General features: G+C 45.3%; 1 protein-coding gene across 10 annotated transcripts in view; it reads right to left on the reverse strand.

The window, feature by feature from the left end:
• Positions 1 to 649: 649 nt before the first annotated feature.
• REEP1 (receptor accessory protein 1) overlaps positions 650 to 14,322 on the reverse strand; it is a 68,483-nt gene continuing 54,810 nt past the window's right edge. For 3 of the 10 annotated variants that reach the window (XM_018086555.3, XM_018086553.3, XM_018086554.3), the window contains 3 exons: positions 14,109 to 14,144; positions 5,895 to 6,034; positions 650 to 4,478 (listed from right to left, as the gene is read on the reverse strand). In XM_018086555.3, coding sequence (XP_017942044.1) covers positions 4,407 to 4,478; positions 5,895 to 6,034; positions 14,109 to 14,144 — 248 coding nt within the window. In that variant the 3' untranslated portion in view covers positions 650 to 4,406. The other 7 variants (XM_018086562.3, XM_018086558.3, XM_018086556.3 and 4 more) reach the window with 7 other exon arrangements.

The raw sequence follows: 14,322 nt of genomic DNA on the forward strand, positions 1-14,322 counted from the left end.
GATCTTTTTTGCTGTGTCCATACCGGATGGTGTCTCACTAAATGGAGTCTCCTGGGGGAAGAGGAGAAAGGAGAGCAGGGTCCATCTCAGCATTGTTGCCTGTCATGATACTAGATAAACTTGCCATGTGTCCATGCTACTAGAAGAGCATAGAAAGAAAAGCTCAAACCCCAGAGTTTCATGGCTACATGCAGTTTTTGTAACTCATTTTAAAATGCATTGGCCACCAAATTTCATTACAGGACTCACATTTTGTGTCCTGTGTAGGCTTTTGAGTAGTAGAATATATTCTTTGGGTCCTGCACGACATCCTCAAGCAGGCAAATATGAGTATTTTCTTGTTTATTCTTTCTTTAAGCCTAACTACACCTCAGACTTCATATTCCTGGTCACATATAAATGGAACAAACCCAAGGGTTTATTAGAGGGTCCTTTTGGAGTGTGCAGAGAAACTAGACCGGTTTTGCTACAGGATACATCAGAGATTTACTTGCAGAAAGTGTATGAAAAGCATTTGCTTCAAAACACTGACTGATAATTAAACCATTATTGAGCAGACAGTCCCTGGTTATCAGCCCCAGAGCTGCCTGTGTAGCAAGAGGTGGTTTGCTGTACAAGGCTGTAGCATTTCAATGAATTCACTAATTACTCAGAGTGTTCAGTAGCTGTATTTTGTTCTTTTTCCAGTTCATAATACAGAAAGTTCTGGAGGACATGCAGCACTTAGTGAATACATCTATATACAGTCAGCCAGAATCGAGATAAAAATAATACAGCAATCAAAGGAATTATTCTGGCCTGCCAGATACATTGAACAGACTAAAGATGTTTTGTTTTTGTTTTTGTTTTTTTTTAATAAAGAAAAGATTAAGACTTTATTCAAGATGTATATCAAGCAGTATAACAAAACCAGCAAAACATCAACCTTTGGAATACTGTTGTCCTTGTGAGGCATCAAGTGTGTACCACTGCATCACAGACCTTTTCTACCCATCACAGGAAAGAAAATCACACCAAGTGCACAATTAATGAGCCTTAAATAGTTTGTCTAAACGCAAATCCCAACGTAGTGTTCTCTGCTAGTTCAAATACGGTGCTGGATGCAAAAAGGGGACCCGAAACTAACAGCAAAAAGGAGACTGTGGGTAACGAGCATTCGGTCACGAGGGTTCATCACGACATGGGGACGCGTCAGAGAGCAGCCAGGGGCAGCAGGTTGTTTACAGGAGGAGCATCATCTCTCTCCAAGCAGCTTTTTCCCCTCCTGGCAGGAATAAATTACCTGATTCCTTCTGTGCTGGGTTTCCACTTCTATAATTTAGGTTAGTGCGGGATTCATTCCAGGGTGACAGGAACACACGAGAAGTGTGCCTTGTGTTAGATGTGATCCCGATTCAGCAGCTGGCAACCGCTGGAGCTGCGCTGACACTGGCCCCCGTGGCAGGAGAGGAGGCACTGAGGGCTGCACTGGGCTGCTCTGAGGTTATTCTCTTCATAACTAAGTGGATTTATGGTAAATTGGTGAGGTAATTCACAGGCCTGTTTACCACAGACCATCTTCAGCTGCACTTTCCTTCCCCTCAGCCTCAATTTTACGTGCTCAAAATAATGCGCATTTATTTCACTGGAGCCTTGAGCTGGGCAAAGGCTGTTTCCATGGGCTGGCCTCTTCCCTTCAGGGTTCCACTCTCTCGGCCCTCCCTGAGACATCAGGAGGTGCCTGCCCTACAGGACTGATGGTAGGGCCCAGCTGCCTGAAAGGTCCCAAAACTGGGCTGGTTTTACCTAACCCAGATCTGTTGCTATTTTAAACCATCTGATGAAAGATTGCTTGATTTTAGGAGGAGAGATCTGGAAGTTGTCAGCTGGCCTTGCACCCTCAGAGCTGGAGCTGGGAGGGAGCTAAGAACGGCTGCCCCCTTCCGTCCATCCATCCATCCATCCATCCCTGCGTCCTCTCCTTGCCGGGTCCTGCACACCCCGGTGTGCCAGGAGGGGTCAGCAGCAGCACAGGAAGGCGACTCGCTGGAATCGGGCTTGTTCCTTGGCAGAGGATCCAGAGAAAAACTGGAACAAAAGACTTCACTGGTGTTGTTTATTCTCGTAGCCAACGGGTGAAATGACAGACTTGGGGAAAGACCTGTAAACAACCTGTGTGAGGAAGGTGAGGAATCAAAAGCGAGTGGCCGTTCTCGTCTGTACAGAACACGAGAGCACAAGTGCACGTGGTCAGGCATTGACATGTCTGTCTGTCTATACACAAATATACAGCTCCACTGATAAACTGATACATTTTTGCCAGAGATATGAAAAGGTTTATTTTTCTCATTTATACAGTGAATGTTTTGAGAGATATAAGGCAACTCCCTTGTCAACATTTCACCTCAGCACTTAAGAAATGCTAAACAGTCAAGTTTACAGTAAAACAGCAGATTAGACGCACATTTAATAGTTTTAGTGAGAATCAATGTTAATACAGTGTGTCTGAGATTAGAACTTGTCAGATGTTTTGCAGCTCTATGTTGTTGGGGTTATTTGGCATAATTGAGTGCAAACTTGTCAGCTTCTTTTTTTTATCTTACAGCAGCCCATTGCATAGCAGGGAAACATGGCTTGCTTGCAACAGGATTTTATTTTCTGCTAACAGTGCAGGCAGTTTTTCTATTTATTTTTAATGTTTGCCAAAAGAAATCAAATAAACTCTAAAGCCGCTTAAAAACAAAATACACAAGCTTAGCTCCTCAAAGCTTTTGCTGAGTATCTTCCAAGGATTGACTCTTCTGTAACTGCTATTTAGACAGTTTTGTTGGTTTACTTTTTGAAGAATTTTTCCTTCTTGCACATTGCAAAATATGACTGAATCAGCATATGTAAAGGAAACAAAATTCTCAGGTAATGAGGCCAAATACTGTGGCAGACACAGGAAATACCTGCTTGTTTTTTCCATTTCCCAGCCAGGTCAGATACACATTTGTGTGTGCACGTAATTAGTTTCTTCCTTTCTTCCCCACATGTGTAGGAAGCTGTGGGGGAGACCTCAGGGACCCATTGGACAGGAAAGGTTTCAAAGGCCACTTCAGAGTTCTCTCTGAGCCTGACACACTCCATCCTGGGCTGCAACACCTGACCTACATGAGCAGTGTTCACCACAGAGCCCGTGTGCTGATCCACTGGTGATGGCACGTCCTAACATAATGCTAAATGTTTTTCTAGTCTATGTGACAGGTTCAAGAGCAAACACAAAGGGCCACGTAATTAAATTATGTGTGAATCTCACATGCTTAACACTCACAAGAGACACCAACTTGAAGCACAAATACACAAACCCTACCACGTCTTCCTCTTCCTTTTATATGTCTCATTTATATATGGATACAAATACACCACTCCATCTGGTTCTCGTGGTTCTAACCAAACTCCATGCTACAGGAGAAACTCCAGGCTTTAAAAACCAGCTCAGACCCAGCGCCCTCCTCTGCTCATGCAAGCAGAACAGCAGCCCCTCACCAGGAGAGCAGAGTGCTGAGAATGGCACTGTTGCAGCAGGGGAGAAAGGTTTGTTTTCCCCTGGAAATGCATCACTAAAGCAATTCTAACTTCTGTGGCTGCAGCTGGCACATGCCTGGCTTGCTCACACTTTAAAACTGGCAGTAGAACATTGGCCACAAGCAGTGGGATCTAGTTCTTCTACCCGCCATTGTTTTCCACAAAATACTCTCCTGGCTCAGGCTGATCAAAATTAAGACTCCTCCTTCATTACATCGTTGAAACTATTTATTTTCTCTTGCACATCTCTTCCTCATCCTCTGTAAGTGGTTCTGTCTCTATGGGTTTAGCACAATGATTTTCTCAGAACATGTGATTTACTTGCAGAAACAGAATCGCAGTTGCAGCTCAGCTTTCGCTAACGAATCTTGGACATTTTGTACAGTCAAAGTACTTTGACATTTGTTACATCATTCACAGTCTTGAGGAGGAAGGGAGGAAAGAGAAATCCACAGGTTCTGCAAATCCACTTCATCAATGATAAAGCCATAAATAAATACACTGTCAATGTATCATCGTGAGTAACTGATTATTGTTGCTTCTGCTGTGCATTCACAGAGCAAGAGCTATGCAGACACAAATGAAATCACGAAGGTACAGCGTGGGTGGGGGCACACTCTGCAAACCAAACCAGGACCCCTCACCTGCAGGTGTGTGCCAGACTGTCCTACCCACGTCACGGACCAACAGGAGCAGCGTGGCACAGAGGGATATGGAGAGGGGAGAGAGAAAGGCCATGTCTACAACGCTGGACATCAAAGCACATCCATCCCACTGCTGTTTCCTACATTATTAACGAGTAGCTCTTTAAGGCAGAAGAGAGACATTCTGTGGATCTTGGTGCTATTGGTTCATTGCACTCACATTGTTTCAGTGGCAGAGGATGAGGTACTTTTCTTCCTGAAGCGAGGTCTAAGGGTCCTAGGCGGTGCCTGTGGGAAAGCAAGACAAAACTTCAGTGGCATAACAGGAAAACGTATTTTCTTTCCTTACAACTCACCCATCTTTGAGGGACTCCTGCGGCAAAGATGCCATTCCAGGCATGAAGCAATGGAGAAGCAGATCTTGGCCTTGAGGATCATTAATGAACAACCAGCTGAGGACTAACCCCTGTTGTAGCCCTTTACTCAGGTTACACCGACACCTTCCCCTCTGGTGCCCGGTTAGAGGTGTGGCTAAGGATTGCTAATAACACAACAGTTGAAAGAGCCAGGTCAAACTGGTGCCATGTACAGCAGCTCAGGGGTCAGGATATCCAACTGGTGGCAGGGAGCCAGCTCTGGTGTCTCATAGTGCATCCTGCACTGTCCAACCCATCTGCAGCACCTCAGAGGGCACAGCTCATGGGCATTACAAAGCTGAAGGGGTCCCCAAGGTGAAACACCTGTAATTCTCTGAAAGCAGAACTCTTAAAAATCAGCCTCTTGCTTGGGAGACAGGCCAGACACAATCCACAGAAATTATTTTAGAAGGCAACTATTGGAATTCTGCCTTGCAGTCAGCTGACAAAGAAAGCTTTAACAAGAAGGAGCCTTGAATGCCCAGGAGGAGGCAGAGTAACTCCATGGAACTGTTTACTGTGATTAACCCTGTACTCCATGCTGAGACAGAAAGTAGTTAGACTAGCAAACAAACAAAAGAAAAACCCTTATCTGCAGTGCCTACTTCTCTCAAAAGAGTGCGTCTTGCAAGCTTCACAACAAGAAAAAGTTACCGGGTGTTGTAAAGGAGCACGAATTCTCACCGTGAAGCTCTGTCACAGCACCAGGTAACACTGCAAGGCCTGGTAGGCTCTTCTACTCTATTTACATAAATATCCAAAGCCTTGTTTTCTTTAACAGCATCCATCTATTTACCTGTAAGGCTCTGAAAGGATCCTACCATTCAAAAGCCAGGACTCTGTCATTTCTATTTTACAGGACTTTCAAACCCAAGACTGTGCCATGTTTCTGCATTCCCACAATGCAGCAAGGTATAAATATTCATATAGATAAGGAACTGCAGCACTGTGAGGTTTTATTTAGACCCCACCTAAATCTCCTTTTTTTCTAGTTTGACCATAAAACAAAGTAGTTTCTGGCCCCCAGAGGTAGGATAATCCATTAGAAGGGATGGCAACTGCTGACCAAACCCTGTATAACTAATTTTTCTACAGGCTCAAATTCAGACTCCTTTAAGGAAACCCACACATGGAAAAAAATTGAGCAAACCCACAGCAAGACCCACCCTCGGAAAAAAACAGAAATGTATTGCTTGGACTGTGTGGTTTTAGACCAAAGAGAGATATTTGTTCAGTTGAAGGTTCAAGGAATGTCATAGAAGGAGAAGCCTAGACAATATGGAAGTACCTCAAGGGGTTGATCCTTCTTTTTGGGCCTTTTGTTCATGGATGCAAAATCGTTCTCTTCATCATCTGAGAACACTGAGCCTTTTGTTTCACAGTTTGTCTCAGGCGGCTTCTCATACCTATTGTCCACACCTATTTCACCTATTTAACATGGCCATTTACAGTCTAAATGTGAAGACAAAGGATGGAGAGATCAGTGATGGTTTGATTCACAGGCTGCCAAATGTCACCTCACTGCAAAGCCATGCATCTCCCAGGGATTAATTGGCAGAAGGTTCACACACACACTCTAGTAATAGCAGCTCTGGGGTTAGAAACCAAAACACTCTTGTTTACAAACCCACTATAAGCTCTGTTTTTATTATTTTACATAGAATTGAGACTAAATTCACAGTCCCTGATGTTTGGGAGGTTGATTCTAGAAAGAGAGGTTTTTTTGTTTGGCTCAGGGATAAACAAAATAGCTGATTTCTTGAATTGCTGACTTCCATCCATAGCTTCTGCACACTGACTGCTTCCAGGAGGAGTATCCTCTAGAAGACTCCAAATGGGTGTTGAAGCCCTCCAGTTGGCACAGAAAGCTGCCTGGGATGCAGAAACACGAGGCACAGAAGCACTAACACACTTGAAGCTGAGAGATCTCAAGGCAAGCACCCAGCCTGAGATTCACCAGAAGCTTCACCAGGCATGGAATGGACCCTCAGCAAGTGGGTGTGTTGCTGCAAGATCAGAGCAGGGAAAAGTCTCTCTTCTGTCACTCTGAAGTAAATGTAAATGTGATGGAGCATTAACTCCACTGATAGATCTGAAGGCAGATTATTGCCCCATGACTACACACCTAGTTGGTTTTATCCTTGTACCTTACGGCATGATCTTTGTGGGACTGGTCACGCTCCACAACCAAATTAATCTGCTGCTTTAAATCCAGACAGTGGAATGAGACAGCATTTTTAACAAACAATCCAAAGCAAGAGAATAAGAGGAAACCCAACATGACCAAGCTTCCTGCATCTCCACAGTTTCTTACCAGCAGGGCTGGAGCTTTCCGAGGCGGCTTTTTTTCATTCCGAAACATGTCAGGACTGGAAGTGTTTGCTGTGTAGATGGCACTAATCACAATTACTGGGTCTATATTTTGACTGTTGCATGAACACACATAGATATAATGTTCTGTGCTTCCTGTCTCACTCTGACTGCAAGAGTCTGCTGGACCAAAGACTAAAGCCCAAAGACTGAAACCAAAGAGGATTCTTAAACATCGAATACTTATTAATCCATTTTGATTCTTAAAGCCCAAAAGAACTGAATTCCCCAACTGCTCTTTCAGTTGGGTAACAGAGAGACAGAGGAAAGTGATTTGGCTACAGCAACACCACAAGTCACAAGCAGGTCACTGGGGCTCCCTCCAGTGCCAAACTGAAGTCAGCAATTAATCTCCTCAGCCCACAGGATGCAGCTGCTGCTGGAGATGGTGGTCTGTGCACACCATCCTCTGCCCACTGACCCTGTGTTGGGGTGCATGGGCAGGGTGGAAGACACCAACAGAGGTCTCCAGGAAGAGGTGAAAGTTGATTTTTTTCCCAGTTGTACTTAAGATGTTGACAGTCACGTTGCAGAGAGGCCAGGGGTAATGCTGAATTGTTTTTCTTCTATGTGTGACTGCTGTGTGAAGATTACACCATGGGGAGAATTAAATGCTCTCTAGACCATAGGGCAAAACAGTACAGGAATGTTTTATTCTACTATTTTATCTCTCCACTTGGGAAGTGAGCTACTCGGGAGCAGCCTAGCTTAGGCCATCTTGGATGTGGAAGCTGGTCATTGTTGCCTCTCTATGCCAAAAAAAGGAGACAAGTTTAGTAAAAGTGGTTCAGAATTTCTTTCAATGACCTCACTGAGGTTTGCACAGTGGCACACCACCACACCTCCAGCCACGTGCCACTGCGACGGGACCAGGGCTTTCCCCAGGGAAAAAGGACTTTGAATGGGACAGGATGGAGACGTGTTGGAGAACCAGAGTGTTCAGGGACTAGAGTGATGAGACACTGGCAGCTGAGGCTGAGAGCAGATGGGATCAGGAAAATGTGTCCTGCTCCCCTTCTCTTGCAGCCACTGTGCTGCAAAAGGAGACAGAAGCAGCTGTCAGCCCTGATAACACTCCCGTGTTTTTTCAGCATACATTACTTCCTTACTTATTGTTCTCTCTCTTGATTTAGGTACTGGGCAAAAAAGATATCCAGGCAGCTCTGCCATCCATGTCACCTGTATCCACTGTAGGCACAGCTTCCTGCAGGCTCTTTCATCTCTTTCATTCTTCCCATCAGCCTGAGTAGTCACATCCACGTCCTGGAGCTGCTTCCGTGAAGACCAAGAGGAGAGCTCAGCCTCCAAGCTGGCACATATTGCTTTGATCCCTGCACCTGAGAGGTCTGACACCCTCTTCCCTGCTCCACCTCACTGTGAATGAGGCACTGCAAACCAGCCAAATGGGAACCAGTTTTGCTTCAGCCTCACTGAACTGGAAAAGGGAAGAAGCAGGGCTATCCCAGGCCTTTCCACTACATTTCTGACCATTGATGAGAGCAGACCTGGAATACATAGGGCATGTTCCTTAAGACCTGGGACAAGAAGGGAAGATTCCCTGCACACCCTGCCTCTGGAAGGACATCTGTATTCTGGGCAATCCCAACTTCGTATTGATCTGGGGTGCCAGACGTTGTCCCATGTTTATGGAAGTGTTACGCTGGTGTGGAACTGGAGAGAACTCATCTCTGAAGGGAGGCTGCTGTGTGAGCCAACTCTGAAGTTGTTTATTTTTTGTGACTAGGGTCATGACATGACAAAAAAGTAATTTTCTGACATCAAGAGAGTGAGCTCTCTGCAGGAGAAAATGTAAAGCAGGGGATTAGCCAGAATAATAAACACACATGTGAGGCATTGGTGAGAAAGGAGATGGAGGTGTAAAGTGAATGGATGGGTTCTGGGACACCAAAGTTTGTTACTGGAGAAGGTAAAGACTGAGGAGCAAAACGTGTTGTCAGGACTGGCATGTGCTTCTTGAGGACAGCACTTGGCCTTGAGTGACCTCCTGAGTGTTTCTAAGAGACACCTTTAGGATCTGAGACTGTGGGGCCTCAGGTCACTATCAGATGTCCACAAAGTAGCAGAGCCAGCAGCGTGTGCTGCTCCAGGGAAGCAGCCAACGGCCCCAGGGACTGTGCCACAGCCAGGAGGTGGCTGTGTAAAAACATGGATCACACACCAGACCTTTGCCCTGGATCTCTCTGGGAGATACTCTCTCCCATCTCAGGGCAGGCTGTGCTTCAGGTGTCTCCACCTGTTACATTTGTGGCTCCACACCTTTGTGTGGATGGGCTGGATTGCTGCAGAAATGGGAAATGGGCTCGTGTGCCAGGACTAAAGGGCCTCTGGCAAACACCTTTTCAGCACCCAGACCAGACTATACTCCTCTCTCCACTAAGGCAAGACAGAATCTGACTATAAACAGTCTAAGGAAATGGACCCCTTAATTCCAGTTCCTATCATTATATCTTAATTCCTCCAAAGGGCACTGATACAGCACAGTATTTGCCACATTGTGTGGGAAGTCCTGAAACTGGGCACATTTCAAGTTAAAGTAGAAATTCGAGTGCTCTGAGAGTTGGGATCTAAGCTGTTAAATGCACCACAGGGAACAACCAAGCACGGACAGGTGAATGTAGGGCCAGGTCATCATCATCTTTAATCTTGTGATTAAACAAGGGCTAAGAAATCTCACTTGCAATGCTTTTTCTACAGTAACTCCTTGGATTCAGTAGTGGGATTCAGCAATCACTTTGATTCAGACTCTGGTCTGTGCTGCTGTGAAAATCCAGAGTAACTCCTATGGATTTTCATGGGTACAACAGAGATCAGGACCTGGCCCACTCTAACTACAGGTGACCAAATTAATTGGATCTAGACCCTCTGAAAAATCTGGATACTTAAATACAGTTACAGTAGGAATCAGGCAACTTTGAGAGAAATTGGACCTCCCCTTATTTTGCTGGGCACAATACTTCTTCCTCCCATCACTGTAATTCCTCAGGAGCAATGGGGAAAACCACAGTCACAGACTACACAAGACAGGAGCAAGGTATTGTATTATTGTAATGGAAGGTAAGGTCACTCCAAAGTTAAGCCTTTCCAGGGGATAATTCACATAAAGAGGTTTGCACACCAAGTAAAAAGCCAGGGAAAACAGATATTTATTATACGATGGCCATCAGCTTCTTTCCCCTGCAACAAAGATAAATTCACCATCATTTCCAAAAGACATTGACCCAAGTCCTGTACTTCCCCAGCAGTTTTCATTGCCAAACCAAGAAGTTAGGAAGGAGCAGGCAACTCCACCAGCACACATTGCCCAAGAGCCACAAAACAGAGGCAGACATCCTTTCCAAAGCTGGAGTCAAATGCAACCAAAGCAAACAAGTCTAATCACATCAACAAAGTCATCCGTTAATGAAAACACATCCCACAAATGAGTAAGTTGTTAAATGCTAGTCTATTCCAAACACCTCAGAAGAAAATTCATGCAATCTGTAACACTTACATCAGAGTCCCATAATATTTACATAGAGAAAAGGAAAGAATAAACTGTTAGAGGAAAACATTTGGGTGCAGAGGGGGAAGGAACATTGTTTCAGAACACAGAAACATTCATCTTTGCTTTTATCATATCTGTGGCTCAGCTGGAGCTTATTAAACAACAATTAATATTTTAACTTTCTGTTGGTAAAACGCAAACGTACTTAAAGAACCTACTGATTTTTGATGAAATTTTTTTCTTCCCTGAAATAACTAAAATAAGTATTAAACTCTTTTTAAAGAGAAACTCCCAAATTGCCATTCAGAAGTACCAGTGCAAAGTGATGCAAATCAGCCCTGTAAAAATTTGATTCAGTATTTAGTAAAGGGAAATTTTAAGGAGAAAATGCCTACAGCAGCAGAAAGTTGTTGTTTGTTCTTTAAGTTCAATAAGAGAAAGGTTAAAAAAAAAAATCCCCCTAATGAGAGCTGGAAGCAAAACTGGCTAAGAACAAAAATTAAACCACCCACAGCATTTAATTGAATTAGTTTAGAGATGTATGATCAGCCCCCTTGACACAAAGCCAATTAGTGTTTTTAGAGCACTTTCCACTGTAATAACTCATGTGCAGTTTGCAGCCTACCACAAAGGGGTTGGTTACAGCTAATAGACCCATAAGGTGATTTGTTTAAAACACTAATGTCCATCAAGGTGCTCACTGAGCTGTGCTCCTGGTTGTGTGTGATCTGTCACCTTGTGGAGCACAACCTTGCAGTGCACACCCAAAACCAGTCCTGCTCATCACTAATGTCCTTGCACATCTCTTACCCTGCCTAAGGCTCCTGACCAGCATTTGAGTATTAAACTCCTCCTCAAATACTTGCAGCCCCAAAAGTTCTCCTGATATACAGCTGATTCTTCAATTCCTGCTAGATATATTTACTGTCTGCAAGGATTAAAATTGTTCCTCCCTCTCACCATGCCCCAGGTCTTCGCAACAGCACCTAAGAGACGTTAGTTGACAGAATACCACCACACATAATATTTGTTACTTCTTAAATGCCAGTCCCAAGCGAGATTGTTTAATATTGACCAGCATTAAGCATTTGCCAGGCACTGCCAAAAGATAAACAGATATCCCTGGAGATTTTCACTCTGTCCTCTCTGAAGGGGGAAAAGAGCTCTTACATAATTGTACTGTTGCTCCTGAACGCTGCAGCCTGACTTTCCACAGAACACAGAGGGGATAAATCAGAAACCTGTGTAAAGACCTGGAAGGAGTTTCACCAGCAAAGTCCTGCCACTGAACTGGAGCAAGAGGAGCTGGCACAGGAGCTGTCAGGAAGATGTGCTTGAGTACATCTGGTAGAACACACCTGTATTTGGTGAAGCTGCCCAGGGCAAAGGAGGAACGTCCTGAATTGCGTCAACGCTCTGTCATGTGCGGACTGTGAGGCCAGTGGGAGTGATCCAACTGGGCTGGAAAAGGATCTCCTATGAGGGAAACAGCTCCAGCACAGAGAAGCCACCACTGCTGACAGGGACAGACCTGCTCCAGCTCAGGGGCGCTCAGGCTGTGCTCAGCCTGGCCTTCAGGCTCCACAGAAATGCACACTCCATGGCACCTGCAGGTCACATCCTCACGAAACCTCCTCTCAGGATGCCATCTAGGGAGTGGAATGCTCAGACTTTTGCTCCACCAGCCTGTGCTCTCCTAAGAGCTGTGGGGGTTTCTGTGAGTCAGAAACAACTGAGTTCCACCTGCCAGAGCATTAAGGCAACTGCTCCTGCCAAAAAGGCTCTAAACCAGCCTTTAATACTCCTCCTTGAGGTAAGGCTTGACTGTCTGCCCATTTAGATTATAAACTCTTTGGAAATGAGAACTGTTGAGAACTGAGACTCTGAGACTGGCTACAAAAAAGTTTGTGCCAAGGAAAGATGAGTGCCAATAGCTCAGGGCAACTTAGCCCTAGCTAAACAAATTCAGATTCTTTCTTCCCCCAGCTTTTCGTGGCATTGAAAAACGTTCACATGACGTAGTCAGCTCTCCAAGCTACCAAAGCTGCATTTACAAAGGAGCACTTTAACGGCAGGCCAGTGTCTGAGAGTGCATTAATGCATCTATTGCCTTGGAGACAGAGAAAGGGCGGCCTGTGGAGACAGAATGAACCCTCTATGAGATAGAGCCTCAGCACATCCCTATTGACATGGTCTAAGGGACTGGATTATGTTGGAGAGGGGGTGGGAATAGTAAGACAAGCCAGTCTGAAAGAAAGGGCACACAATTTCAGCCAGATCAGCATGATTTTGGGTCCAATTTGTAAACATATTGGACTGATCGTCGCTTTAGCATCATTAAATGACTTTCCTAAGATTAACTCATGACTATTAAGCCCATAAGGATTTAGTGATTTTTTTTATAAATAACACTTCTAAGTCAAATCCATAAAATTGGTTTAGGCTAAAATTAGAAGGGTGCTAATAAAATGCCCTGTGAATACGAGTGTTTCATAATTCCTTAAACAGACACCACCTTAAACAGGCCTCGTTGCCCTGCACAGTGGCACACTCACACAGAAAAGGACAGCAGGGAGGGTGACAAATCAAACATGAGGGTGGTTTGCCACCTATGCAGGGTGCAAGGAGACTGGGATCACCAGCCCCCAAGCACTGGTGCTGCACAGGGCTGTGGCACCAGGTGCAAGGCAGTGGGATGGCACAGACGGCTGCAGCACAGCACGGTGGCAGCACTGTGACCCTCTAGTCCCTCTGCTGCCGTCCCCAGGTTGATTGGTGTGCAAAAATTAACAAAAAGCACATGAGATGAGAAGAAAAGGAGTTACAAAGGTCTTTTGCCTCCACCAACATGAGACACTGCCAGTCTGGATTTCTTTTTTCTCTCAGACAAGCTGCTTGGCAGCACCATCCTCTGGCATGCCCAAATTGGAGGTCTCCCACTCCTTTCATCTGCCACAGGGACAAAATGCAGAAGTGACACGTCTCGGCTCTTAGCAACCAAACTAACTGGCACAGCACTGAAAGGACCACCAGCAGCTAAACCATTCACTGCATTCCTATGTTTGTAAACACAATAAACGCTGGGGACAGTGGGGACATTTTTCAAAAACGGCTGTAGTGTAGACTGGAACAGGGAGAGTCTGTTCAACCCTATCTTGTCATACTGGGCTTTGCTACATACTCTGCTTATCCCAAATACAAATGTCCTCTCCACCAAGAGAAACACGTGCCAACCCCTAGGGAACAGAGCAAAACAGGGCTGGGACTGAGGAGGGTTTGCTCTTGCTGCGTTCCCAGTGGGTTTACACTAGCACTGGGAGACACATGGCAGAGGAGTTACACTGCACAGCAAGGACATGGCACATCCTCTAGAAGAGAAAGGAATGAAGTTTTTCTCCAAAGAAAGATTCCCCAGCCTTGGGTAACAGAGGTCAGTACGGTGAGAAGCACTGCAGCACTTGCCATCAGCACACACACAGCTGCCAAACCCTGGCCTTCCCCGGTGTTTGTTTCCCTGGTGTTAGGAAACCCAGTGAGCAAGAGCAGTGGGAGCAAGCCAGGCTGGGTAACACAGCCATGCCCAAAAGGGATGCATGGATACCAGGGCACAGGAAATCCAGCACTCACCTCTGAGGAGTCGGCACACCGAGCAACACGTGCACACTGAAAGAGGAGCTGAGCGTTAGGAACTCATCGGGCTAAGCCACTGACTCCCAGAAAACACTTGGCATCATTTGGAAGGGGGACTTCAAGGCCCTCGTGTGCACTGTCTCCACTGATAACATGGAGCACAGACTCATCCCAGGCTGTGTCCCTCATGGATGTTAAGGATGGGATGAAG

The sequence above is a fragment of the Manacus vitellinus genome, unplaced genomic scaffold, assembly GCF_001715985.3.
Source record: "Manacus vitellinus isolate BGI_N305 unplaced genomic scaffold, ASM171598v3 scaffold_98_pilon, whole genome shotgun sequence".
Classification (NCBI taxonomy): domain Eukaryota; kingdom Metazoa; phylum Chordata; class Aves; order Passeriformes; family Pipridae; genus Manacus; species Manacus vitellinus.